Source organism: Apodemus sylvaticus, chromosome 2 (genome assembly GCF_947179515.1).
Source record: "Apodemus sylvaticus chromosome 2, mApoSyl1.1, whole genome shotgun sequence".
Classification (NCBI taxonomy): Eukaryota; Metazoa; Chordata; class Mammalia; order Rodentia; family Muridae; genus Apodemus; species Apodemus sylvaticus.
In genome coordinates this window covers 113,543,900-113,570,172 of record NC_067473.1, presented here as the reverse complement: position 1 = coordinate 113,570,172, position 26,273 = coordinate 113,543,900, and the positions used below count along the sequence as shown (strand labels likewise).

Sequence of the window (26,273 nt, the reverse complement as noted above, 5' to 3'; positions counted from 1 at the left end):
GGCTTCCAGCCATAGTCACTGAACTGGTCGCAGCCTGTTTTAACCTACTTAAATGGCTGCCAAAGCCAAGTTTCTGAATCATAAATCTGACTGTTCTGTTCTCACTGTTCCGAGGACAGCATCCAGACTCCAGAGCGTGCAGACAGAGCCCGGCAGAACTGCCCACCAGTCCTGTGGGTGGGCTTTCAAATGCTGCCTTAGGCAGGTTCCCACGCCTGGACTGGACTTTCCCTCAGCTCCAGCCGAGTCTGCACCAGGCAGGTCTTTCCGTCCTGGGTTAGGCGATTCCCGAGGTCACCAGCTTTATGTGTGCACATGCTTGTTCTCATACATGGCACTGTGCCTTTGCATGTCTCTCTACAACCCCAAGGATGGCACCTCATGCCTGGCAGGTGTGTCTACATAACACATATGTGCCTGGTGCCTTGGAGTCCACAAAAGGTGCTCAGATCACCCAGAACTGGGGTGACAAATGATCCCAGGCAGCCATGTTAGGAACCAACCTTGGGTCCTCTGGAAAAGCTGCCAATGAACGCAACCTGCTTTCTCTACAGGTTACTGCATAACCTACACCTCTCTAGCCCACCCATCCCTCGGAGCCCCAGCCAGCCAGCCCCTCCCCACCCCTCCAGCTGTGTCTATCCAGGTCCTGTCGCTGAGCCCCTTCCTTTACTTCCAACTGCTTTCACAGAGTTGGGGGAGCCCAGGGCACACAGCAAGTGCCATCTCTAGCTAACCAAAGCCTCTGCATGCATTAACTCGTTCTGTGGCTCTGCTTAATTTGACCGTTTCCTTATCTTGGTATAGGCTCTTGTCTGCAGATGTGGTAGTTAGAGATTTGACTTAGTATAAACGCTTTCTTTCTTAAAGATGTTTGGGGGGAGATGGCTCAGTGGTTAAAGAGCACTTGTTCTGGAAGAGGAATGCTCTTGCACGGGTGTGGTGGCTCCTGACCACCTGCACAGTTCTGGGGATCTGACAGCCTCTCTGGCCTCCACACACCCACACAGCCTGACACCGTCACCCAAACAGCTTCAGTCATATCCAGGACCTGCTATGTGCAAGACTCTCTTCATGCCTGGCGTCTCATCAAGAACACCAAGGACCACATTGGTATGACGGGCCTGGCATCTGGGCCTTGACTATACTTCCCTGAAAAAACATGTTTTGTTTTTCCCTCTGAGACAGGGTCTCATATAACCCAGGCTGTCCTTGAACTTGCTCCAGAGCGGATGATGCCCTTGAACTGTTGACCCTCCTGGCTCTGCTGGACTGGAGACACGGATGTATCCTGATTTCATAAAGTTCTGGGGACTGAACCCAGGTCTTTCCACATGAGAGGCAGGCACTCTAACCACTGAGCTACCCTCCAAGTCCTTTTCCTGAATGTTCCTCTCTCTACTTTCTGGTTAGCTTTCTCCAATCTTTGTCTGACCTGTGATAACTAACCCCACTGTTGTTATATTCCTTGGAGTGCCTTGTGTTTTGACCCTCTGCATATCTGCCCGAGCCTCCTGTCACAGATAACCAAGCTCGGGTTCACAGTGGAAAAGCTGCTTCCTTTGTTCCGTGTGTATGTTCAGTATTTTCAGTGTTTTGCAGCACGTTCCTTTTCTGACGTTGAATCCTTTGTGCTTTGAGGCCAGGTTAATGGCAATGAGCACATACATTTAGTTCTTTTGCTTTGTTTTGTTTTTTCGAGACAGGGTTTCTCTGTGTAGTCCTGGCTGTCCTGGAACTCACTCTGTAGACCAGGCTGGCCTCGAACTCAGAAATCCTCCTGCCTCTGCCTCCCAGAGTGCTGGGATTAAAGGCATGCGCCACCACTGCCCGGTTTACATTTAGTTCTTGATCTCCACGACCAGATTACTCACCTGTCTCCCGGGTGTGGGCCAACAAAGCTGGCCTAGCCCCTCAAGCCTGCAGCCATTGCTTGGGCTTGTCTGATGTCTAGCCCTTCCCCCTCCCCCTCCTCCCCCAAGCACACATCCCCCTTCCCCGCCAAGAAGCTACTGGCATGGAGCTCTGTGTCTCTGGGAGCAGGAGTCATTTCCTTATGAGTGTACTCACTAATAAGTCTCCCGCCACCCAGTCAATAGTCAATAACCCCACACCCACGCACACGGAAGAGAGGTAGAGACAGCCTTTACCTTCGATCCAGTTCTGAGCCACTGAAGGAGGAGTCAGAGAGAGTAGCTCCAACTGCAAGATCTTTTTCCTGGAGGGAGATGAGAAGGCCAGCTGTGAGCAGGCCCAGCAGGGTACTGAGAACATTCTCGCTCTCCGGAACCCCTCACCCTCTCTGTTCTGCTCTTCAGCCCTCGTCAACACTGCACAAGGGGAAGGAATGCACAGAGGATGGGTGGCTTCAGGCTCAGTCCCTCATACAGGGGCCCTTAGCTGGTGAGGAAGGAAAGAGGCATGGGGAGGGCCAGGACCGAGAGGATGACTGAGAGTGGGACAGGAGAAGAAGAAACCTCAGGTGACCTTGTGCTATGATGGAGAGTCCTCAAGGGCCCCTAAGGGTGCCAGCGGGATGTGCTGGCCCCCTGCACCTGACCTGGCTTTGAGAAGAGTGACAAGTTCTGAGAGGATCCTTATTATCTACGATCAGGGCTCTGCTACATCCTTCAGAAGACTACAAGGACAGGTTGGACTGTATCACTGGGGAAGAATTAGATGCCATGAAGGTTCTAGAAGGGTCCTCATGAGCATAAGCTGACTTTCCCAAGCAACCTCCCTGTCAGCAGCGGCAGGTGCCTGCCTGTGGCTTTCACAGGACCACAGCCCAATACCAGGGCTGGACTCAATCCATGGCTGTCTCTCTAATACCGAACGATGACTGGGACACTCAATCATCACAGTTCCAGGAAAATGTGGGAGACTCGGGGTCCACAGCTGGACAGATGTGTTCTAAAACAATGAAGGGGAAGACCAGCAAAGCCAGGGGTTCCAAAGGAAAGTGAGTGGTGGTCCTGTCTAAGGCAAAGTCTGAGGATGCCCTTGTATGGGGACTGGGTGTCTCCATATGGTGGCGTGCCTACGCTCTTGGCCAGTTGTTTTTATTTCTGCCGGGCACAGGAGTCCTCAGCATCTAAACCAAGTAGAGCTCTGAGCTACAAGGGGAGGTCTCTGAGGGGAGGCGGGGATTGGCACTGAGCAGGAAGGGAGAAAGCAGGGGCTTTACTTACTGGCAACACAGTGGATACCATTTTGGGGATCAGATGGGATACCTTCCATGGGGATCTTTACAACTGAGGGAGGAAGGAACTGGGGCTGGAGAGAAACAGTGGGAAAGCAGATAAACACCCAGCAGCCACACGGGTTTCCTCATCGAGACGCAAGACGTGTACCTGCACGGTGTGGGAGCGACCATCCTCTTCCCACCCAGACCACGTACTGAGAGCTGTGGTGCACACTCGGGCCCACCAAGGCACCACAACACATACACCCCCTGTTCTACAGCCCAGGACACAGGAAGGAATTCAGCCAGGAATGTCTCTCCACAGAGTATAATCTACTGTGTAAGCAGTCACTATAGCAGCAGCATCATAAAGACACTGGTAATATGGGTCTTGTGGCACAAATCTAATTCTTCTACTGTGCATATGCATATGCATTATAAAGTGCGATGGTTTCCCTCAGACCTGGAGTAACTCCTGGCACATGGGAGTTACTCAGATGTTTACTGAAGAAACCAAAGAAAAAGCATTTGTTTTTAAAAGGCACATGGTACCAGGCTGGAGAGGTGGTTCAGTGGTTAGGAACACCAGCCACTCTTCCAGAAATTCTGGGTTCCATTCCCAGCACCCACCTGGCAGTTCACAACTGCAGCTCTAGATGATCCAACACCCTCACACAGACACACATGCAGGCAAAGCGGCAATGCAATAAAATAACAAAAAAAATGAAAAAGATTCTTGGTGGAGGGTAGGGCTGGAGAAGTGGTTCAGCAGCTGGCTGAACCATGGCTGGAGTTTGGTTCCCAGCACCACACTGGGGGCCCCACAGTCACCTGTAACTCCAGCCCGAGGGATCTGATGCTCGCTGCTGGCCTCTACAGACACCTGCACTCACAAGCACATAGCCACATGCATACACCCAGACACAAACATGGGCAATACATACACAGTAAAAAAAATAAATCTTAAGATAAGATGCTTGGACCCAAACCCTCCCTCCCTCCCTTCTTCCCTCCCTCCTTCACTCACTCACTCACCCTCATTCCCTCCCTCCCTCCTCACCTCCTTCCTTCTACAGGCTGGCCTTAAATTTCTGATCCTCCAGTCTCAACCTTTTGCCCCAACACTCAACATCAACTAACTGTTTTGCATGACCACACCTGGCTTATAAGGTACTAAAAATAGAACCTGAGCTTCATGCATGTCACACAAGCTCCTGACCAACAGAGCCTCAGCCCCAGCCCCAGCCCCAGCCCCAGCCCCAGCCCCAGCCCCAGCCCCAGCCCCACCACGCTCTCCTCCTTTGTTAAAGTACACATAGGCTTTCTGCTGTAAGAGGACAGCAGTTAAGGAAGGGGAAGTCATCACTGTTGGAAGATTTGCCTGTGAACAGTTTTCATTTGCAAAAGGTAGGTGAAGGTTGTGAGGGTGAAGGTTATGAGTTTGAATCAAATGGGGGAGACTAGGAATTTGGCATGGTGCCAGGAAAGGGAGTAAATCAAAGTAGGAATGGGCTCTTAATTCTCTTAGACTTGGCTATGTATCCATCTTGGGAGGTCTCGAGGACAACTGTTCCAATTGGGGAAGAGTTGTCATCATTTGCAGTGAGTGCTTGAATCAGAAAATCTTTCTGCCTGGAGTTTTGGTGTCTACTGAACTACGAGGCTCTCAAGCCCCAGAGTATTTAGGGCTGGCTTGAAAGAATCCTGGGAGAGGGGAAGAGCAGGCAGGGCAACCTTGTGGTCCTTGTGCCTTCAGTGAAGTTACCATCCCTAATCCCCTCTAGGAAGGCCCAAGCTAAACTGTTATCAGGGTGACACCCCCCCCCATTCTCCCCCCAGTCCAGGCCTGCTGTGAGCTCCCATTGGACTCTCTTCAGACCGGCTCCCTCCCTTCTCAGGCAATTCTTACAACTACCTTCCATGTTGGAGCCTCTTCTGCCCCAGGGACTTGAAAATGGTCCTGAGAACCCACAGTAGGGCCCATTGCCTGCTTCTGGGCAGGCAAGCTCATGAGTTCTAACCACCCTGAGGATATTTCCAGAAACACATGGGGCCTCAGCACCCAAGACCACCCACAAAGCCACCCCTCGGGCCCCTGCAGAACCAAGGCTCTCAGCCTCGGCCCAGACGGCTCACCAGCCCCACCTCCTCCTCTGCATTCTCATGAGCTTCTTTCCTTCTCTTCTTCTTCTTGTCTGCCTCCTTTTTGTCCTTCTCTGGGAGGATATTGTCAATCCACGCCAGGTCATGCTGGGAGAAAATCAAGTCCAGGAGCCTTCGAACAATGATAAGGCCCAGGATCTGCGGAGGGAAGAGGGGCAGAAAAGCTGAAGCTTCCTGGGAACTCAAGGACAACTGTGAGCTGGTTTTCTCCCCAGTTGGCTGAGGTCAGTAGCCCGTGTCTTTGCAGCCATTCCAATGTCCCCCAAACTAACTAGCCAGCAAGCCCAGAAGACCACAGCATCCTTAGTTCTTTGAGCGCGGTCTCTGCCCCTTCATGGTTCATTTAGCTTCTCAAATGCTCTCCTTTTACAGGGGTAAAACACTTACTTACCATTGTACTTCTATTCCCAAGTCCAGTTTGAGGTTCGGCACGTGGAGCCTCTCTGCTTTGCCCCTGCTTCGTGATACTGCTCCACCCCTCCCCCATCCCACAGGCCCATGGGTTGGGGCGTGCAGGGTTGCGGGGGAGCTTGGCTGACTTTTGCCCTGACCTCAGCATATGGGTTTCTCTGCGGGGTCCCGTTTCTATGGCAAGCTCTCTGCTCGCTGGCTCTGAACCTGCTGGTGCCACTGCCACGCCCAATCTGCCGAGCACCACGGAGCCCACCGCACCCTCCTCACCATGACCGGGAAGATGATGGCAGCCATGGTTGACTTAAGGATCCAGAGCAGGGCCAGGCAGAGCATCTGCACCAGGGTGAACAGGTGGATCCGGCGGAGGGGCACGTGGCGCAGGAAGGCGTAGTCTGGCTGGTGCTTGGCTGGCATGAGGAAAAGCTTACAGCGATCCCAGAACTGGCAAGAATATAGCAGGGGACTCAACCAAGAGGTCAAACTTCAGGACCAAAGGCCTCCTGGGCTATGGACTAGGTGACGTGATGACCTGGTAGGGTCTCGGAGAGGGGACTTCTAATCGGGTCTTATGATAGGCTAGTGGTATCTAGACACGTGTAACATAGAGAAGGGGCCCCCAGCACTGGATGTAGGAAACAGCCTGCAGAGAGTGACAAAAGGAACGTGTACATGGTCCATATTTAAGGGAAAAGAAACCATCTTAACAGCAGCACAAACTGCCTGGGGCCCTGGACTCATGGTGAAGCAGAAGAAAACCAAATCTTTTCTTTGCTAGAGTAGCATTAGGGAATTAAGGAGGAAAGGTTCTAAAGAGTTAGCTTGACCTGGCTTTCAAATTCTGAGCCTCAGTTTCCCCATCTGTAAAATGGGAATCTAAGGGCCTAATCACATAGATTATATATGATGCCTGTAAAGTACTTAGTGTAGTCATTTTGGCGGCATAATGGAAATAGCATCGTTACCATTATTCTCTCCTGGAATTGGGACAGCAAACATTTAGAGCCTTGGTAGCACACAATTAGACATGAAGTTCTGGCTTCAGGTCACATTAACCTGGGGAGGTTACACTCTTACCTGGATGCCATTCAGGGAGGCCACGCCCATGTAGAGGAAGACTCCATAGAGCACAGGCATGGGGATGTACTGAAAGGAGAAGAGAGTTTTGCAATGAGGAGGGTCCGCCCTATTTGGTGATGGACAGGGGAGTTAGCCAACCACAGAGAGGGCTGGAGAACTGGACTTTGAAGGAGCGGAGGGTCCAAGAGTAGATCTGAAGCCAGAAGACGTGGGGTATGGGGCATGAGGTTGGGACACCAGGCCTCCGGCTCCGATGGCCAGACCAGCCTGCAGCTGCCTTCCAGGACTGGCTGCTCTCCCTGCCACAAGCAGCATCCAGACGAAGTGGGCTACTCCTTCCGGCAGGAGGGAAAGCCTCACAGACTGAGCGCTACTCAGTCCCACCAGAGTCTTTCCACCTCTGCCTCAGTCACAGAAGGGGCTGGGACCCTTGGTGAGCTAAGCAGAAGCAAGTAACTGAAGCCGCGCGTCATAGGCGCACTGCATAGACTAAGGACACGGATCCCCAGCCACCGCCTCCGCCTCCACCGCCGAAGATTCAGTGGCCGTCCCGCCTTGCAAACCGCAGTCTGCTCTTTCAACAATGGAACCGTGTCATCTACTTTGTCTCACAATCATTATTCCGAATCCTCAAACGCCTTCTTTCCACCCTGGCTAGGCTGCGTTTCTCTTCCTTTATCTGCGCCTGTGCTTGCTGCTGAACCGAGGCTCGCCTGCCTTGCTCTTGGGTGATCACCGGAGAACACTTGCTAAGCACAAAGTCTGCTCCTAGATGGGTTGCCTCGCCTGCAACATTTAGGAGCGTTGAGGTGGGCTGGAGGAGATGCTAAGCAGTGAGGGAACCAGCATCCTCACCAAGTGGCTCACAGACACCTGTAGCGCCGGCTGCAGGGTGCAAGGGACCTCACGCCCTCTTCTGGCCTCCGCGGGTGCCTGTATTCATGTGCGCACATCCGCGCACAGTCACACAGACACAGAGTTTAAAAAAAAGTAAAATAAATCTTTAAAAGAAGGAGTGTTAAGACATCCAAGCATGCAAATGATCTCGTTTAAGTTTGATTGTTCAGCGTTTTAAGCACTAAGACTTGGATCTGGATGTTGTAAGCTTCAATCCCAAGGCATTTGAACTAAAAGTTAAAAAGGGAAGCCCTGGCATCTTCCTGCTGACACATGGCTTGTGAAAAAATGTCCTAATTATAAAACAACATAAAGCAGAGCAGTGGTGGTGCATGTCTGTAACCCCAGCACTCTGGGAGGCAGAGGCAGGCAGATTTCTGAGTTGGAGGCCAGCCTGGTCTACAGAGTGAGTTCCAGGACAGCCAGGGCTACATAGAGAAATCCTGTCTCAAAAAAAAAAAAAATCAAAAAACAAAAAACAAAAACAACATAAAAAGTCATTAACACCGTGCAAATTGCACTCAAGGTATAGGAGTGATTGAATGAAAAACTTTAAATAAAATGTAATCTGTATCATGGCTCATCTTTGTAATCCCAGCATTTGAGAGGCTGAGACAGGAGGATTGTGAATAGTTTGATTCACCAGTTTGATCTACATCTCAAGTTCCAGGCTACTCAGGGTTACGTAGTGAGACACATCTATCTATAAGAATAAAAGAACAAGGGTCATGTGCTGGAGAGATGACTCGTGATCCAGAGTGCTTGCTGCTCCCAGAGGACCTGAGTCCTGCTCTCAGCACCCACAGTGGCTGACTCACACAACTGCCTATAATTCCAGCACCAGGGTGATCGATCCAATGTCTCCTCTGGCTTCTGAGGGTACCTACACAAATGAGACAGACACTCACACAGACATAGATGTAAATAAAATATGTATTTAAGATACTAGTCAGGGGCCAGGCGAGTTAGTGTGCGCCTTTAATCCCCCAGCACCTGGAAAGCAGAGGCAGGTGGATCTCTGTGAGTTTGAGGCCAGCCTGGTCTACAAAGTGCACCCAGGACAGAAGCCCTGTCTCAAACAAAACAAGCCAGGCAGTGGAGGCACTTGCCTGTAATCCCTGCACTTGGGAGGCAGAGGCAGGCAGATTTCTGAGTTCAAGGCCAGCCTGGGCTACAGAGTGAGTTCCAGGACAGCCAGGGCTATACAGAGAAACCCTGTCTTGAAAAAACCAAATCCAAAAAACCAAACCAAACCAAACCAAACAAAACAAAAAAACCAAAATCAAGATAAAGAAAACAAAGAGATTAGAGGCATGCACCCTAATTAGATATCAAACTGCCTGGCTTATGCAGTGCTAGGGATATAATGAGAATGGAACCCAAGGGCTCACGCATGCTCGGTAAGCACTGTAACAAGGATTTGGGTGTGCTCAGTAAGCACTCTTCCAGCTGAGCTACAGCCCTAGAATTTCTAAAATGCGGCACCCAGAGCCCTGGGGAGTTCTTGATATTCAACCGCAGGGCACTGTATTCCTCACTGCCGTCTCACAGTTGGACTGCGCGGCTCCACAGGGGCCCCTGACAGCAGCATCAGCCCACACTTCGTCTTCCAGGGGTAGAACTTCCTCATGCCCCGGGTTTGCAGCTCTTGTGAGAGATGTGGTTGTTCAGCACTGACCGGAAAGAACTTAACTAATACATTTGAAATCCTGTCTTTACATTTTTTAATTTTAATTTTGATGTATGTGTGTGTGTGTGTGTGTGTGTGTGTGTGTGTGTGTGTGTATAAGTGTATGCCAGGTGTGTGTGGGGTCCTCGGAAGCCAGAGGAGGCAGGTAAGATTTCCTGGAATAGGAGCTATTGTTGAGATGCCTGGTGTGGAAGCGAGGATCCAAACTCCAATCCTTGGAAAGAGCAGCAAGCTCTCCTACTACCGAGCCACTTCTCCAGCCCCCAACGCCTCTATTTATAGGAAGGGGTGCCCCTTGACATGCTCAAGTCAGAAATCCTGTGGTTTACGATCCTGACTCCCCATGGGGATGCGACCCAGTTCCTTGCCCGTGCTAGGCAAGCACTGCACCGCTGAGCGCCACTCAACCCCTCGTTTCTATTATTATTTTTTTATGCTGCTGTAGGCCTGCTGCCCTAGACTAAGAACACAGACAATGTTAGCACATAATCAGATGTCAAAAGTATGAGCCTAAAAGACTGGCCATTGTACACAGGATGTAATAAATGTGCCCATAAAAGAGTCGATAACATTGTAAATGGAACAAAAGACCTTTCTAGCTGCTCCCTGGTCAGTTCGACACACAGAAAAAAGCTGGTGTGAAGCGGACGCACTGCTGAACATTCCCTGCAGCTGGACTCACGTCTGAGATTGTCAGGGGAGATGGGGGCTGCTGTCTGCAAGGTGGAGGAAGAACCGTGGGCCACTAAATCACGCTCTTTTTAGACTAGTGGTCTTTGACACAAACACTTGTCAAACAGTGTTAGGACTGACACGTGACGGTTCTTTGGAAACCTTTTCACAATGAATACTCCCTGTGCACTTAAAATACACTTTGGGGCCAAGGAGATGCTCAGGAAGTCAAGTCTCTTGATGCTGAGCCTGACAGTTGGAGTTCAATACCCGGGATATGCAAGGTGGCAAGAGACCGATCCCTGTAAGTTGTGCTCTGAACTCCACACATGTCACAACCCACACACTCATGCGCACACACCCACATACACAAATAAAAAATGTAAAAACTGAAAGTAAGTCTGTGGGCTGGAGCTACAGCCCGGTGGCAGAGCTTGGTTGTCTAGCATCTGTGAGACCTTGAGTTCCACCCCTGAGACCATTGAGTGTCTCTGGGTTCTCCCGTGACACCACCAGGGCCTTTGGCTTGCCAAGCCTCGAATGTGTTAGCCAGTCTTCCTGCCACTGCTCTGCTTCCCAGTCTTTGCTGCACTGTTTATCCTGAGCCCAGGCTAGCCCAGAACTTGTTCTGTAGCACAGGCTGGCCTTGATCTTGTGACTCTTTGCTTCATTTTCCCAAGTTACAGGCCTAGGCTATCAAACCTGACTCTCCAAGTTACAGGCTTAGGCTATCAAACCTGGCTCTTCAAAATGTGCTTTATTTTTCCTGTATTCACTTAATCAACTTTAAAAGTATAAAATGCTCATTAAAAAAATCTATCTTATTTTGTGTGTCTGAGAGTTTTTGGATGCATATATGTATGTGTAACATGGGTGCCTAGTGCCTGGTGAGGCCAGAAGAGGGCGTCAGACCCTCTGAAATTGGAGCTGCAGATGGTTGGGAGCTGCTGTGAGGATTCTGGGAACCAAACCCAGATTCTCTGCAAAAGCTGCCAGTGTTCTTAACCACTGAGGCATCTCTCCAGACACACCAGAAGAGGGCATCAGATCCCATTACAGATGGTCGTGAGCCACCATGTGGCTGCTGGGAATTGAACTTAGGACCTCTGGAAGAGCAGCCTGTTCTTAACCGCTGAGCCATCTCTCCAGCCCTATTTTTACATTTATCGATTGACTGATTGAGTGTGTGTGCGCATGCCCATGTGCTCATGTGTGTACATCACTGAACACATAGGAAGGCCAGAGGAGAGCCTGCAGGAGTTGGTTCCCTCCCGCCATCGTGGTCCAAGGGATCAAACTCAGACTGGCAGCCTCGGCAACAGCTGGGTACCTTTGCTCACTGAACTATCTCATTGAAACAACCACTTTCAAATGGATGAAAATTACCTGCCCACCCGTGTGTGATCTGACCCACACATGATGCAGACCTTCTTCTGAAGCACCTAGCTGCACACCTACTGCTACCCAGATGTGTCCAGCATCCACTTTTAAGCCAGAAACACTTGTCATAGTGAGAAAATCAGGTGTATCTGACTGTTCATTCTGTCCTTTGCAAAGTTATCTCAGCATTACAAGATTTTTAATGAGAGATTTAAAATTAAATTAAAAGAGATGTAAAGGTGGGAGAAGGGAATGGCTACAAAACTGGACTGAGTTTAATACGAAAGGAAAGTCCTGGGCTGCAGAGATGACTCTGCCAGGAAAGTGCTTGATGCATAGAACACAGGCGAGGTCCCCAGCGGAACTCTCAGGAGCCGCGTGCGAGGCCAGGTGCGGAGGCACGCAGCTGCTGTCCCAGCACTGCGAAGGCAGAGCTGAGATGGTGAGATGATCCCTGGACGCGCTGGCCGGCCTCACCAAATTTGTGAGCTCCAGGTTCAATGAGACCAGGTCTCAATCAATCAATCAATCAATCAATCAATCAATAAGGTAGAGAAGCCAGTGGGAGGGCTCAGAGGTTAAGAACATATATTGCACTTGTGGAGAACTTGGATTAAATTGTCAGCACCCACGTTGGGTGGCTCACAACCTCCTGAAACTCCAGGAGCATCTGGCACCTCAAGATTCATGAGTAGTTTACACACACACACACACACACACACACACGCATACACACACACTCACAAACATATAGATGTGGAGTTGCACATTCGTGTATGCAGTCTTGGTATTGATTGAAAGACAGGACCATGAATAGGCAAGGATGTGGTAGAGAAGAGAGTAGTGAGACCTGTCAGACCCCATTCCTGACTGGGAAGTGAATTTCCTAAAGGACACAGCCTCGAATGCTCCTCTGCTACGGTGTCTTCTGGCACTGGGACAGGAGCAAGAGGCGTTTCAAGCTTTGGGCAAAAGTCATTCAGGTGCCCAAGATACACAAGACAGAGAAGTGGAGACGGTGCCTGGAGCTTACATTCAGAAAATGGGCAAAACAAGAAGATCTGGAGTGAGCCCTAAACACAGCAATGTGGTCCGGCCCAGCTCTCAGGGTCCTGGACTGAGCAGGACAAAACACTGCGGAACTCCCTGGAAAAGAACGTCCTCCAGAAAGGTGACGGTGGCCCCTGGAGGGGGTGGGACAGAGCAGACATGATGGCAATACTGATAACAGACCGTGTGATGCCACAGAAAGCGATGAATGAAGGACACCACCTTGGCCTGTTCATATCTCGCCTTTCTTATAGCCTGTAGGCTGGCGGCTCCTGGACTTTGGGAGTGACGGGGCAGAGCCTCACCTTCAGGATAGGAGCCAGGAAGACGGAGATGCCTGTCAGGATGAAGACCATGACTCCAGTAACTCTCTGCTCCCTGGCAGGGATGAACACACAGTCAGCTGTGACCAGGAAGACACTCCGTGACCAGTCCCAACCTGTTCAGTTCTTCTCTTGGCTTGAAGCTTATTACACCCAGCGCTAGGGACCTAGGAGGTTACTTGGGCTCCGCCTTGCAGCCCAAGGACTGGATGACCTGGTTAGGAAAGGCAGGGAGCACCTGGCCAGCCCAGAGCCCTGTGAGGAGCACCAGGGAGGTTGTTCAGTGCCTAACACCTGGGCGCTTGAGCTATGTGGACTTAAGCCGACTCCTGAGTCTACAGTCAAGATACCAGCCCTGTGACTGGGAGGTTGTAAAGCGCTTAGTGCCCTGCTTTGGTCATGAGCTCTACCCCTGGGACTCACAGGGGATGAAGACCTGGGAAGGTGTCTGATTGTTGGTAGAGGAGGCATCAGGGGTAGGAGGAGCAAGTAGGTTTTCATTCACTGTCAGGTCCTGGTATAATCCAGATTGCAGCTATAGGCTCTGGGCAGATTGCTTAGGTCTAAGGACTGGACTGGTAGAAGACCCCACCCTGGCCAGTCTTGAGCACTTCAACCAAGCAAAGGGCATGCCAGGGGTGGCCCATGTGTCCCGAGGACACAGGAGATTTCCAGGTCAGCCATTTTGGAGAACACTGGGGTTTGGCATATCTCTTTTCCTTCAGAATATTCCTCCTATGGCTGTGGTTTCAGTGGTCATAGGGAAAGCCTTTCTTACCCCAATACCCCGAGGGGGGAAAAATCCCTTGTTTTAAGATGTCCACTCCCCTTCAGGTGACCCGTGCCTTCCCCCCTCCTACCTGACCCCCAGGAACTGGGGCTGTTCCCCTGGGGCACTGGTCTCCGTCTCCATCTTGAGGCTGTCAATGTGGGCGATGGAGATGACCGTGGCAGCTACGTACCAGGGGAGGCCCATGAAGGAGCACAGGGCCATGAGGATGCCCACCCAGAACAGATCCAGATGGTAGCCGGCGGCCTTCTGTAGGACAGTGGGACGGGAGAAATTCTGGGGACCTGATCCTTCCTGAAGCACCCATTTTGTGGAGCATGGTTCCCCCTGCCTACCAGAGTGTATTCTAGGGGGCTGCCCCACTGAGACACACCCACTGGGTAGACATTCAGGACTTAGGAAGTGTTTATGCCTCACTATCCCCAAAGGTAGCTTTAGTTGTCACCTTGTCTAAAACATTGAGCCTGGACCACAGGTATGGAGAAAAGGCTTGAACAGGCCCTAGGTTTGGTCCCTGGTAAGAAGAGCTCATGCCCAGTGGCCACAGCCACAGTTTGTGGGGCAGGGTGTAGTGACTTGGTGGGGCAAGGAGTAGTGACTTGAGTCTCTGAAAGGCAGCTCCCCTCAAAGTCAGGGAGAGGGCTCCAGGAAGCAGGGGACTGAGGAAATTCCTCTGCCTCCTGATTTTAGGCCTAAACCCAGCAGCACGTGTGAGGCGCCCAAGTTTCATTACCAGGACGTACACACCAGAGAGCGATTTTTGAGGAGGGCATGGACCTGGTGTCCAGGACCCAGCCTGAGCTTGTACCCAGTTCTCAGAGCAAGCCACCTTGGACCTGTTCAAGAACACGTCTCCCTCACCTAAAGGCACCGAATGGGGACTTATTTTCTCAAATTGTGGAAGGAAGAACATTCTTCCTCCACTCCCCCAACTCCGCTCCTGGCCTAGCCTCACCTTCAGCTTGTTCTCCTTCCGGTTGACAATGACGGCGGTGATCTGCTGGTCCATGAAGATCAGGATGGTCACCAGCAGGGCGGGCAGGATGCTGGCAGGGTACACCCACCAAGGGTTCTTCCCGAAGGGGGCAACGAACCAGCCTCGGTCAGGCCTTGTGGGCTGAGTAGAGCAAGCGGAGAGGCCTGTTCCTCTCTTCCTTGTGCAGACCCTCCCCTGGGCCTCCACCTTCCCACACTCTCCTTCCCCTCCTGGAGGTGCCTCTCAACTATATCTTTCCCTTAAAGATGCCAAGTACTTGCAACTTTAGAGAGTCAGAGGCAGCCAGGCATGGGAAGGAGCACAGACCCAATGGGGCTGGAAAAGAACTAAACAGAACATAACAGGCAGCACCACCCTGAAGAAGCAGCTGAAGCTCAGAGGGCAGCCAGCAGGGTGTACAAGGCCACTCAGCACAGTGAGACAAAAGGCCAAAATGAGACCTGACAGCATAAAGCACTGGATGGGCCCAGTGCTGCCCCTGCAGAGCCAACTGCCTAAGGAGCACTGACTGCTCTTCTGAAGGTCCTGAGTTCAAATCCCAGCAACCACATGGTGGCTCACAACCATCCGTAATGAGATCTGATACACTAAGGCAGCTATATAGTGTACTTATATATAATAATAAATACATTTTTTTTAAAAAAAAGTTCTTCTTTCATATGTTACATCCAGACTAGTTCCCCTCCCCATTTTTCTTTTATCGTTTCTTCTTCTCCTCTTCCTCTTTCTCCTCCTCCCACTCTTCCTCCTTCCCCTCTTATTCTTCCTCCTCTTCCTCCTCCTCCTCTTCCTTCTCTTCTTCCTCCTCTTCTTCTTCCTCCTCCTCTTCTTCATGAGACAGGGTTTTACCACGTAGCCCCATCTGTCCTGGAACTCACTATGTGAACCACACTGGCCTCACAAAGATTCACCTGCATCTGTCTCCAGAGTGCTGGGTAGCATTAAAGACACGTGCCACCACACCTGGCAGAGAATCTGCATTTTCAAGCTCCCTCCTACCTGCTCCCCAGGGCACTGGGCTCCCTCTCCATCCTAAGGCTGTCTGTTTGTGTGATGGAGATGACCGTGGCAGCCACATACCAGCGGAGCCCATTGAAGGAGCACAGGGCCATGAGGATGCCCTCCCAGAACAATATGACACTTGTATGGCGCTACACTCTGGGGACGACCATCCTAAGGGGTCACCTCAAATGGCTCTCAGTTGGCTGAGTTTGTAGGTCAGGGAATTAGAAAGCCTCTCATAGAACCCAGAGGCTTCAGCTGGACTTGAGAGAAGGTTCCAGAACCTTTCCCACTCTGAAGGCGCAGAGCCATAGATCAAGGTGCACACGCCCCCCACCCACCGCTCAAATGACCACCTGTGGGCAGAACAGACAGGGCCAGAGTACCCAGAGTCCCTGGCTGAGAGGAAGTGTGATGAGTATGAGGGAAAAGTTGGCAGGAAGGAGGCAGAGGGACATGACAGCCCAGGGCAGGGCAAGGGGCAAACCTTGATGACATTAGGCACGTGCAGCTTGGGGGTTTGCAGGCCAAAACAGGCATCGATTCCACAGAAGAGCAGGATGGAGAAGACTATGGAGAAGTCAGCCACCAAGGTCCGGACCTGTGGAGAGGGCGTCGGGGGGTGAGCAGGGCTGCTGGCTTCCCAGAAGGCAGTGAAGACAACGGTTAGGGGGTGGGATGGGAAGACAGCAGGTCTGGGCTCACTCACACCCTGGACCTCGAGTAGGTCTACCATCTCTCCAAGCCTCAGTTTCCTCTTCTGCAACATGTAGGTAATGGTAGCACCCACCTTGTGGCACAACTAAAAGATGGCAGATTAGAGAACTTGGGATCCTTCGCCCACCAGCGGCAGCACTCGCTGAAGACACGCTCTAGTAAACACGGCTAACACGGCTAAACCTGGCCACCCAGCAGGTGGGCGACTTGAACTCCGAAGAATCTCAGCTCCTCTGAAGTCCAGCTGGCAAACAGTTGTACCCCACCTGGGCTCAAAGGGATCCTCTCTATTTTATGGGGACCTTAACTACTCTCAGATCTTCGGTCCGCTAAGAGTCTCTGCTCTCTGCGTTCCAAAGGCTGTTCTGTTCTACATCAGAATCTGGAAAACACTCCCCCACCTCACCCCTGCCCTTTTGGGACCAGTGTCTTCCCTCCGCCCCTGCCCGGCTATCCACTAGCCATCTTTTTATGTCTTTCCAGAGAAGGTGGTTGGGGTCAGGATGGAGCAACACCTGTTCTCTGGGTGGAGTCAGTGGGGTACAGTGACATTGCTGACCTCGGCTTAGCTGTTCATTACTCTGAGTTAAACCACCTCCCACCTGCCCAGGGCCCCTGAAGGAACACAACCCTGATACTAGGCAAATGAGCATTTCAAGTCCCTCTAGGAGAGCACACAGGATCAAGAGGAACACACAATCATCCCAGGCTCCAGGAGGATGGCAGAGCACCGAGCAGAGGGCCGACACTGGGCTCTCTGGGTCCCTGACTGCTCCCGCACCCCTCTCTCGTTCACCATTGGTGGAGGCGAGCCAGAAGGCAGGCAGCAGGGCGCTGGGTTAGCTGGCCTCTGCGGCTGCATTACTATGAATGAGGGCTTAGGTTTACTTACGCCATCCTCCCTGCCCCTCCCTCAGTCCAAATCCTGGGAGTTATTTCTTAATTCCTTCCAGGACCTGCTTCTGCTGTTTGTATTTATTTACCATCACAGCAGGCAGCATTGCTGCCCTACCCTGGAACCTCCTCTCTCCTCTCTGTGCCCCTTTCTCCTCTGACACCCCCACTTGGATCTCTAGTGTCGAACGGATTCTTCTTATAAAAATATTAATTTTAATTTTTAATTATGTGTGTACCTGGGGCAGGTGGACTTGTACATGTGAGTGCAGTGCTAACAGAGGCCAGGGCAGGGTCAGAGTTACAGGCAGTGGTGAGCTGCCAGATGTGTGTACTGGGAATTGAACTCACATCCTCATAAGAGTAATACAAGATTTAACAATCTCTTACATACATACATATATACATACATACATACATATTACATATGACATATATAATATATTATATACATAAAGATATTATCTACATAATTCTGGCTATTCTAGAACTCATATGTAGACTAGGCTGTCCTGAAACTCACATAGATCTATCTGCCACTGCCTCCTAAGTACCAGGATTAAAGTTGTGTGCCACAATGCCCCATTCCATTTCAGTTCTAAAAGGTTAAATACATAAATATTGGTCACAGCACAATTAAGATATAGGGCAGGCATATACCTAGTTTTTTTTATAATCTTCTCAGCATCCAAATCCAAGAATTATAAAGTTAAACAATATGAATTTGGGCTTAGTGGTTAAGAACACTGATTGTTCTTCCAGAGGTCCTAAGTTCAATTCCCAGCAACCACATGGTGGCTTACAACCATCTGCAATGGGGTCTGATTCCCTCTTCTGTCTAAAGAGAGAAATGGTGAATACATTAATATATATATATATATATATAAATTTGACATTTTACCAAATATACGTGATTTCACATGGTCTAACCTAATACAAAGATGGGTATAATATCTTAAAATGTACTTTCTTCTGCCTTAAGAAATAAAAATTCTCCTGGGAGTGATGGCACACAGTTTTAATCCCAGCACTCAGGAGGCAGAAGCAGGTGGATCTCTGTGAGTTCAAGTACAGGCTGGTCACATGGTGAGTTCCAGGACAGCCAGGGCTACATAGAGAAACCTGCCTGGGCTACATAGAGAAACCTGCCGTGGGGGGGGGGGGGAGAGAGAAAGAGAGAGAGAGAAGAGAGGGAGGGGGAGAGGAGATCCCTCTTGTTGATATCTTTCCCTGACTTTGCTCTCTATAGAAAACTACTGCAAATTTATCTGTTCTAACAAAGTATTGTATTGTTCTGTGTTACAATTGTTACCTAAAACGTAGCATGTTGTTGGTAATCTGACACATGCTTTACTTGCTCAACATCATGTTTACGACTTTTCCCCTGGTAGACAGAGATAGCTGTGGTCTGTGTATATTAATTTTAACTTAATGGTTCCATTATTTTTTGTATTAACTTATTTAAAAATTTTTATGTTATGTGCATGGGTGTTTTGCCTTCATGTGTATGAGTACTTCTTGTGTTCCTGGCGCCCAAGGGGGCCGTACAGGGGTGCTGGATTCCCTGGAGCTGAAGCTACCCTGGAGTTATGAGCCACCGTGTGGGTGCTGAGAGGCCAGCCCAGGTTCTCAGAAAGAGCAGCTAGTGCTCTGATGGTTCTCTGAACACTGCGCCGTCGCTCCAGACTCTGCTTAGTTATTTGTTGTACTGCAAATTGATTCAGATTGGCCAGTGTGGTCTCCTACTTTGGAAATCTGATGCAGGAGAATTGCTGTGAGTCTGAGGCTAGAGAGACCCTAGGCTATATAAGACCCTGTTTCAGAAAAAACAAACAAACAAACAAAGCTGGTTACTTCCATTTTTTCTCTTAGAATCAAATGCTCCTCTTGCAATTTTGTCTACATGTGAGATTTCTTTGGAGTGTACACTTGGGTGTGCACATGTGAACATGATGGTCAGAAGATGTCATCATCGTTAGCTTCATCTCAGGGAGCAGAGCATCCTGTACCACTTGGTTGGCTCCTGACCAGCACTTTCCCTCCACTACCTGGTGTTCTGCTCTGCCCTCGCGGCCTTGTGCTTCTCCAGGACACAACAGATCAGTCTTGTCTTTTTCTTAAAACAGCAACAACAAAAATGTGTGTGTATGTGTGCATGTGTGCGTGCGTGCGTGTGTGTGTGTGTGTGTGTGTGTGTGTGTGTATGTGTATGTGTATGTGTGTCTGTGTGTATATGTGTATGTGCGTGTGTGTGTGTGTGTGTGTGTGTATGTGTGTATGTGTGTGTGCATGTGTCTGTGTGTATGTGTGTGTGCGTGTGTGTATGTGTGTATATACGTGCACATGCATGTGTGTGTATGTGTATGTGTGTGCATGTGTGTATATATGTGTGTGCATGTGTCTGTGTACCTGTGTGTGTATGTGTGTATGTGTATATGTTTGTATGTATGTGTGCATGTGTCTGTGAGTCTGTGTATATGTGTGTGTGTGTGTATGTATGTGTATGTGTGCGTGTGAGTATGTGTATGTGTGTGTATGTGTGTGTGCATGTGTCTGTGTGTCTGTGTGTATGTGTGTCTGTGTGTATGTTCGTGTGTATGTGTGTGTATGTACGCACGCACGCATGCACATGCCACAGCTCACGTGTGTGGAGGCTGGAGGACAGCTTGTGGAGAGAGCTCTCCTTGCACCCTGTGGGTCCTAAAAGTGGAACCTTGTCTTGGTGGCAAGCACTTTTACCTGCTAAGCTACCTACCTTACTGGTTCCTAACTTTGATGAAATTAAACTAAACTTTGGCTGGAAGTGTGAAGGCAACAATAATGCTATTGTAAAATGACAAGGAAGAACTTGGTGTGTAAGATGGAAATAGTTATCAGAAAGTGCAGAATTGAAGGCCATGGCACTGGCAGATAAATAAGCCAGTGAAATGGAATTTAAAAAAAAAAAACCAGAAGGGACACTGTCCTGTGGGAGCATGTGAGACACGGCAAAAGATGCTTTGCAAGACAGTAGAGAAAGCAATGGTCTTCAGAGTAACAACAACAAACTGGGACAATGGGTATTTATACAAAACCACAAAGAGCTACTATCTCCCGTGGCACATCAGAATCGCTTACGATGGATTGCAGAGCAAACGGGAAAGGCAAACCAGCAGGCTTTCAGAGTGCAGCAGAGGAGGTTGCTGTATTGTTTGCATGTGAAATTCTGTCCTGTTTGACTACAGTAAAATGGGGAATTCTGTAGTCAACGGATCCCACTGGAAAAGCCAAAGAGTAGGCTGGAGAGACAGCTGGAGAGATGGCTGGAGAGTCACCTCCTGCAGAGGCATGATCCTAGCATCCACACAGTGGCTCCCAGCCATTGGCAACTCCAGGTCCGGCGGGTCTGGTGCCCCTTTCTAGCTTCTTTCTCTCCATGCATGTGATGAGCACACGTACATACAGGCAGCTCATTCATACGCATGAAATAAAACATGTGAATAAGAAACAGTAAGGAGCCGGGCCTGGTGGCGCACGCCTGCAATCCCAGCACTTGGGAGGCAGAGGCAGGCGGATTTCTGAGTTCGAGGCCAACCTGGACTACAGAGTGAGTTCCAGGACAGCCAGGGTTACACAGAGAAACCCTGTCTCGAAAAAACCAAAAAAAAAAAAAAAAAAAAAAAAAGAAAGAAAGAAAGAAACAGTAAGGAAAGCTAAAAGGGGCCTGGCAAGAAGGCTTAGCAGGCAAGCCTGAAGACCCGAGTTCGATCCCCAGTGCCCCACATTGTGAAAGGAGAGAGCTGATCCCTACGAGTTGTCCTCTGATGTCATACATGAACATGCTACACCTATGCACACACAAAAGTAAATAAAATGTAACAGCAAATTTTAAAAGAAAAATAGAAAAACCACTTAATAAAATGGAAGCAGATATTTACAACTCAGATCAAACAAACAAACAAAAAAAAAAGAGAGTACATATCATACAGAAATCAAATAGAAAACGTGATAGATTGAAAGGAACATTTCCAAGAATAAAGCCAGTTTGGCTGTGTGGCCAATAAATACACAAGGATTTTTATGTCATCAGTCACCAGGCGAACAAAACACTTTAGGAACTCAGGAGTTTAGAAACAAGAAGTCATGTACAGGTACAGAATAAATGTGGGAACAGCCTCTCTATTTTCTCCATGCGGGTCTTGGGGCTATAATTCAGGTCTGCAGCCTTGGCAGCGAGCCCCTTGGCCTGCAGAGCCATCTCACTGTGCTGGGCCTGTCTCAAGATCGCTCTGTTTGTAAATCCTGACTACCGACAGGAGATACTTACTTACCTTGGTGGGAAAATAGCGGCTGGATTTGAATTTCTTCAGAGTCAAGGTCATGGAGTAAGTCCCAAAGAAAAGGATGAAGGACATGAGTGCCAGGTCTGGGACGAACTGGCAGGAGCTCCCAAGCAGGCGCCCGCCGTAGCTCAGACATTCCTTCTTGCTCAGCAGGGACCAGTCCAGCGCTGTGAGGTTAAGGGGGGTGTACTTGGAGACCAAGCACAAAAGAAAAGGGGTCAGGACCCTCCTACTAGGCCGTGTGTCCTTCTCTCTGTGGTAATCACACCACCTACTAAACCTCCAAGAGTCCCTAGTCCTCTTGCCCAATAACAGATGTTCTTGGGGACAGGCTGTCCGGAGAATCAGAAGCAGGCAGCTCCCTGGAAATCTTAGGGACTGACAAGAGTTTCTCCAGCATGTTCTGGGATCTGTGGCTTTGCAGGCAGGAGGGAGATGCTTCTTCCTCAGCAGGTCTGTCTCCTATCCCTAGCCTTCCCAGAGACACTTAGTGTGTCTGTTCCTTTCCCCATGTCACACCCTCATTAGTTTCTTCTTGGGCCATTTCAACTCTTGGTGCCTCAAATTCAGGCTGTGGGCTTAATGTGTGTGAATTTAAGCAGTTGTGGATAAAAAAAAAAATTAATTGCACTGTGTTAAACATGTAGACTCCTCCCATTATTATTCCTGAAATAACATTCTATAGCAGTCATTTACACATCACATAGAGCGTATTCTGCATTGTAAATAATAAGATAATTTAAATATAGGAGAATGATAATAGGTTAGTTCAAATGCAACATTTTGTAAAAAAAAAAGATTTGAGCATCCGTGGGTTTAATCCTAGAGGACATTGGACTCCTTTGTGCATATCAAAGGATGACTGCATTTATATATTTCCAAGGGTAATAAAAGGAGAAAGTAAAGAAGAATAATTTACGATAAAATTTAACTCATACTTTGACTATTTTAATTATGTATCAGTGTGTGTAACGTCTGTTCTGTGTATGTGGGTACCTAAAGAGGCCAGAAGATGGCACCAGATCCCCATGGAGCTGTTGTGAGTCTCCTGCTATGGATCCTGGGAACTGAACTCTGGTCCTTTGAAAGAACAGCCCTATGCTCCTAATTGCTGAGTCATCTCTCCAGTACCAAATATATACTTTTAAAAGTCAGTTTGCCTATGTTTATAAATAGCTACTTAGTGAAGTAAGCAGATGCTTGCAAGTAACTGGATTCTTTTAGGTTACTGACCCAGTGACCCAGTGACCCATGCCTCCCTATGTTTATGCTCCTTTATAATGTACCACTGATACATCTGCCTTCAACACAGAAATTTGTTTTCCTACTCCTCTGAGAGTGGGCTAGTTGTGCATGGGAGGAATATGGTTGTTAGTTTAAACTGCCAACTTGATTCAATCTAGAATCACCTGGGAGGAATTGTATACATCGGGTTGGCTTTGTCTGTAGAGGATTGCCTTGACTGTATTAACTGATGTGGGAAGACCCGGTCCACTATAGGTGGTACCATTCCCTAGGCAGTGCCTCCTGGACTGTGTGGGAGTGGAGAAAGCCAGCTAGCCAGTTGAACACGCGTGCATTCATTCTCCCTTCATTCTTGCCTGGACATGATTCACTGCTTCAAGTTCCTGTAGCCTTGCCTTCCTTGCAGTAATGGACTGTAGCCTGGGATTGTGAGCTGAATAACCCCACTCTCCCTTAAAGCTGCTCTCCTTTGCCAGGGTGCTTTATCACACTGAATGGAAAGGAATGTAGGGCTGGGGTGGGGAAAGGTTACTTGGAGCCACTACAAGAAGCCTCACACCTTCTGTCCTCACACTCTTGGAAACTTGGGGCCACTCTGCTACATATCATTAAGGACTGAAAAGCCAATGTAAAGACAGACCAAAGCACATCAGCTGGTCCATGAGAAGCCAGCTTCCAGCGCGTAGCCCTCTGTCTGCTCTTCTCAAAGTCCCATAGTTAAAGATTTTTGGGTAATAGTCAGTTGAGATAGATATAGACTGAGCCATTGGACGCCTGTGCAAGGAAACTTAGGCAACCTTAGGGTCACTCACGTCTTACAAAGCTGCCCCAAAGCCTACACGCTGCCCTTTGCCTGGATTATAATTTTGTATCCTTCCATCTACTTAGGCTGGGAGAGGCCTACAGCCAACACTTACTTCCTATGGCTCAGGAAGGCAAGGCAGCTAGCGTCCCTGGAGGCTAATAAGCTAAAGGGGAGCTGGTCAAATTCATTGGGCAGGGGAGGCTGATCAACTCTGGGTGCCAGGAGTGCATTGTTGGGTAGGAACTGGGGGTTCCCTGGCAGAAACTAACCAAGACCTGTGTATGTGTGCGCCTGTGTTTATTACTGCGCCTACCCTGGGTGTGCACATGTTAGTGTTCTGCATGGAGAAGTCACACACTGAAGATGCTGTGGAACAGGATGCGTCCGGTTACAGATTTAAAAGCATCCATCATTCTCAGAACCCATGTGCTCCTGGAACTGACCTCCCCCTTCCTGACTCCCCACTCTAAACAAAAGCATGTGGACCGTCCGTCCACCCTGGTAGGAAAGGGCTTACCAGAGACGAGTTGGTGTTTGGTGCCAGTGGGGCTGAGGCATTGATGGTGGTGGTTGTATTTACTAGAAAAGACACAGAAGGTGGGGTGGGATCAGTGGTTTCCAGACACCCAGTCTGCAGCCTCTAAGCCCCCCCACCGTTTCCTGGCCCCCTCTAATCTCTCCTATGGCCTTCACCTTCCCACTCTGCTCCTATAAGGGAGGGTGTTGGACACAACTCACACGGAGCAGTTGGGTCAGCACAGAAGACCTCATCCTGAGGACCAACAGCTACTTCTAACAACTCTAATGAGCGACCTGGCACTGAGGCAGTGAGGAGTGCGTACTGTGAGTCCCGGCTAGGTGCTGGTCACAGTTTTATGCTGTCAAACTTTTAGAAGCATACAAAAGAGCTAATTTCATGTCACGTATTATGCCAAACCCTGACAAAATATTCATTCGTTCAGTTCCTAAAATCTCCATGATGCATCCCCATTTTACAGATTGAAGTAACTGAGGTAACCTAAGGTCTCAGAGTTTATGCTTAGAGCCATGACCCCATCCCAGGCTGCTGATAGTGAGACTTGAAGCCTCCCATCTCTGTCCAGGTTTCATCTATGAACCCTTCTCTCCTACCTCCTCCGTCTGAAAGAGAATCAGAGGCCCAAAAGAGCTGCTTGCTGAGAGCTGTTCATTCTGTGTCCCTTGCTAAGCAACCCCCTTCCCTGACCTCAGCGTCCCTAAACGTAACTGGAGAATCTAAACACAGGACCAGGCTCCCTGGGCAATATGGTCCTTCATCAGAATCCCAGCTTTGGAGGAGCACCGCTTGCCTATCCTGCTCTGGACTGCATGGGTGGGGAAGACTGGCTCTTCCTCCTCCTTCTCCTCCTCCTCCTCCTCTTCCTCCTCCTCTTCCTCTTCCTCCTCCTCCAAGTAGCTCCTCTGTGGCAGGTTTGGGGGCTGGTTCTATAGTCTGAAGTGTTGTAGAAGCCCCATTTGCTCCTCCTGACTGTCTGCCTTTGGATAGACAAAAAGAACCTAATCCCGGGTCTTCGCCCAACCTCTAGGAAGTTGTCCATGAGACTAGATTAGGATCATAGACGTTAATCAATTCTGAGCCAAATGGATCAGTGTTGACCCAGGGTAGAGCAGTCCCAAAGGCATTGCATCCCCAAAATCATCCTGAAGAAAGCCTCACATATGAGAAGTTGGGGAATCTATTGCTTCTCCTCACAAGAAAACATAATGCCCGATCAGCATTATGGACAGATAAGCCAGGCAAGAAACTTTGAGGGGCTACCCTCTCCACCACTCAAGAGCACCCCAGCACCCAGTGTTTTCAGGCCAGTCATCTTGATATCTTCCACTTAGGTTTATCAATTCTTTTGTAGCAAGAACTGAAACCCTAAAGGAGATGGAAGAAATACAGTATGGAAAAGTCCAGAAGGGGTCCAGGTATCAAATATTATACAATTCTAATATACGCAGAGTGGTACTCACTTAAAGTTGGGAGCAGCCAAATCAGCATTTGCAGCATCCATAAACAGAATACAAATCAGTTACCATGGAAACAAACTTAAATAGAAAAGGAGAGGGTCCCAGCAAGCTTGAATGGGAAAGAGTGTGAGTGAAGGACGGGGCGTTACCATCGGACTGTGCTGTGCAGCCAAGTCAGGGAAGAGGAGCAGGAGGTCAGAAGGTGGCTCAGGTCAGGGAAGAGAACCAGGATTGACACCAGCACATTTATTCTCTGTGGAGAAATCTTGCTGGGGTCAGTAGCTAATCACAACTCAGTAAAGCAAAATTTGTCAAACTCAGGGAGGGAAGGCAACAGAAGCCCGTGAAAGGCTTGTGTGTACCCAGTGGGTTGTAGTCGAACCCTGAGTTTCTAGATTCCTCAGGTCTGGAGCCACGATCCTATATTCTGATTAGTTCCCAGTTGGTGCAGGTGCTGCCAGGCTTGGGATCACGCTCTAAGAGCCATGAAAATGACTCGAGAGAATCAGGCTTCGGGCAAGAGCTGTGGGAAGCAGCGCAGAGCGGGGCAGAGTGGGGCAGCGCGGAGCGGAGCAGCGCGGAGCGGGGCAGCGCGGAGCGGGGCAGCGCGGAGCGGGCAGCTTCATTTTGCCATTTGAAGCTCACTGCATAGGCTC

The 26,273-nt window shown here is 49.5% G+C and overlaps 1 protein-coding gene across 3 annotated transcripts in view; it reads right to left on the bottom strand.

Annotated features, from left to right (window-relative positions):
* The window catches only part of Slc4a5 (solute carrier family 4 member 5), an 80,262-nt gene that overhangs the window by 2,267 nt on the left and 51,722 nt on the right, over positions 1-26,273 (bottom strand). For 2 of the 3 annotated variants that reach the window (XM_052174097.1, XM_052174099.1), the window contains 11 exons: positions 24,140-24,201; positions 21,561-21,761; positions 16,127-16,240; positions 14,596-14,757; positions 13,711-13,889; positions 12,833-12,905; positions 6,836-6,904; positions 6,029-6,202; positions 5,321-5,485; positions 3,192-3,276; positions 2,151-2,218 (listed from right to left, as the gene is read on the bottom strand). In XM_052174097.1, coding sequence (XP_052030057.1) covers positions 2,184-2,218; positions 3,192-3,276; positions 5,321-5,485; positions 6,029-6,202; positions 6,836-6,904; positions 12,833-12,905; positions 13,711-13,889; positions 14,596-14,757; positions 16,127-16,240; positions 21,561-21,761; positions 24,140-24,201 — 1,319 coding nt within the window. In that variant the 3' untranslated portion in view covers positions 2,151-2,183. The remainder of the gene's footprint in view (positions 1-2,150; positions 2,219-3,191; positions 3,277-5,320; positions 5,486-6,028; positions 6,203-6,835; positions 6,905-12,832; positions 12,906-13,710; positions 13,890-14,595; positions 14,758-16,126; positions 16,241-21,560; positions 21,762-24,139; positions 24,202-26,273) is intronic. The other variant, XM_052174098.1, reaches the window with a different exon arrangement.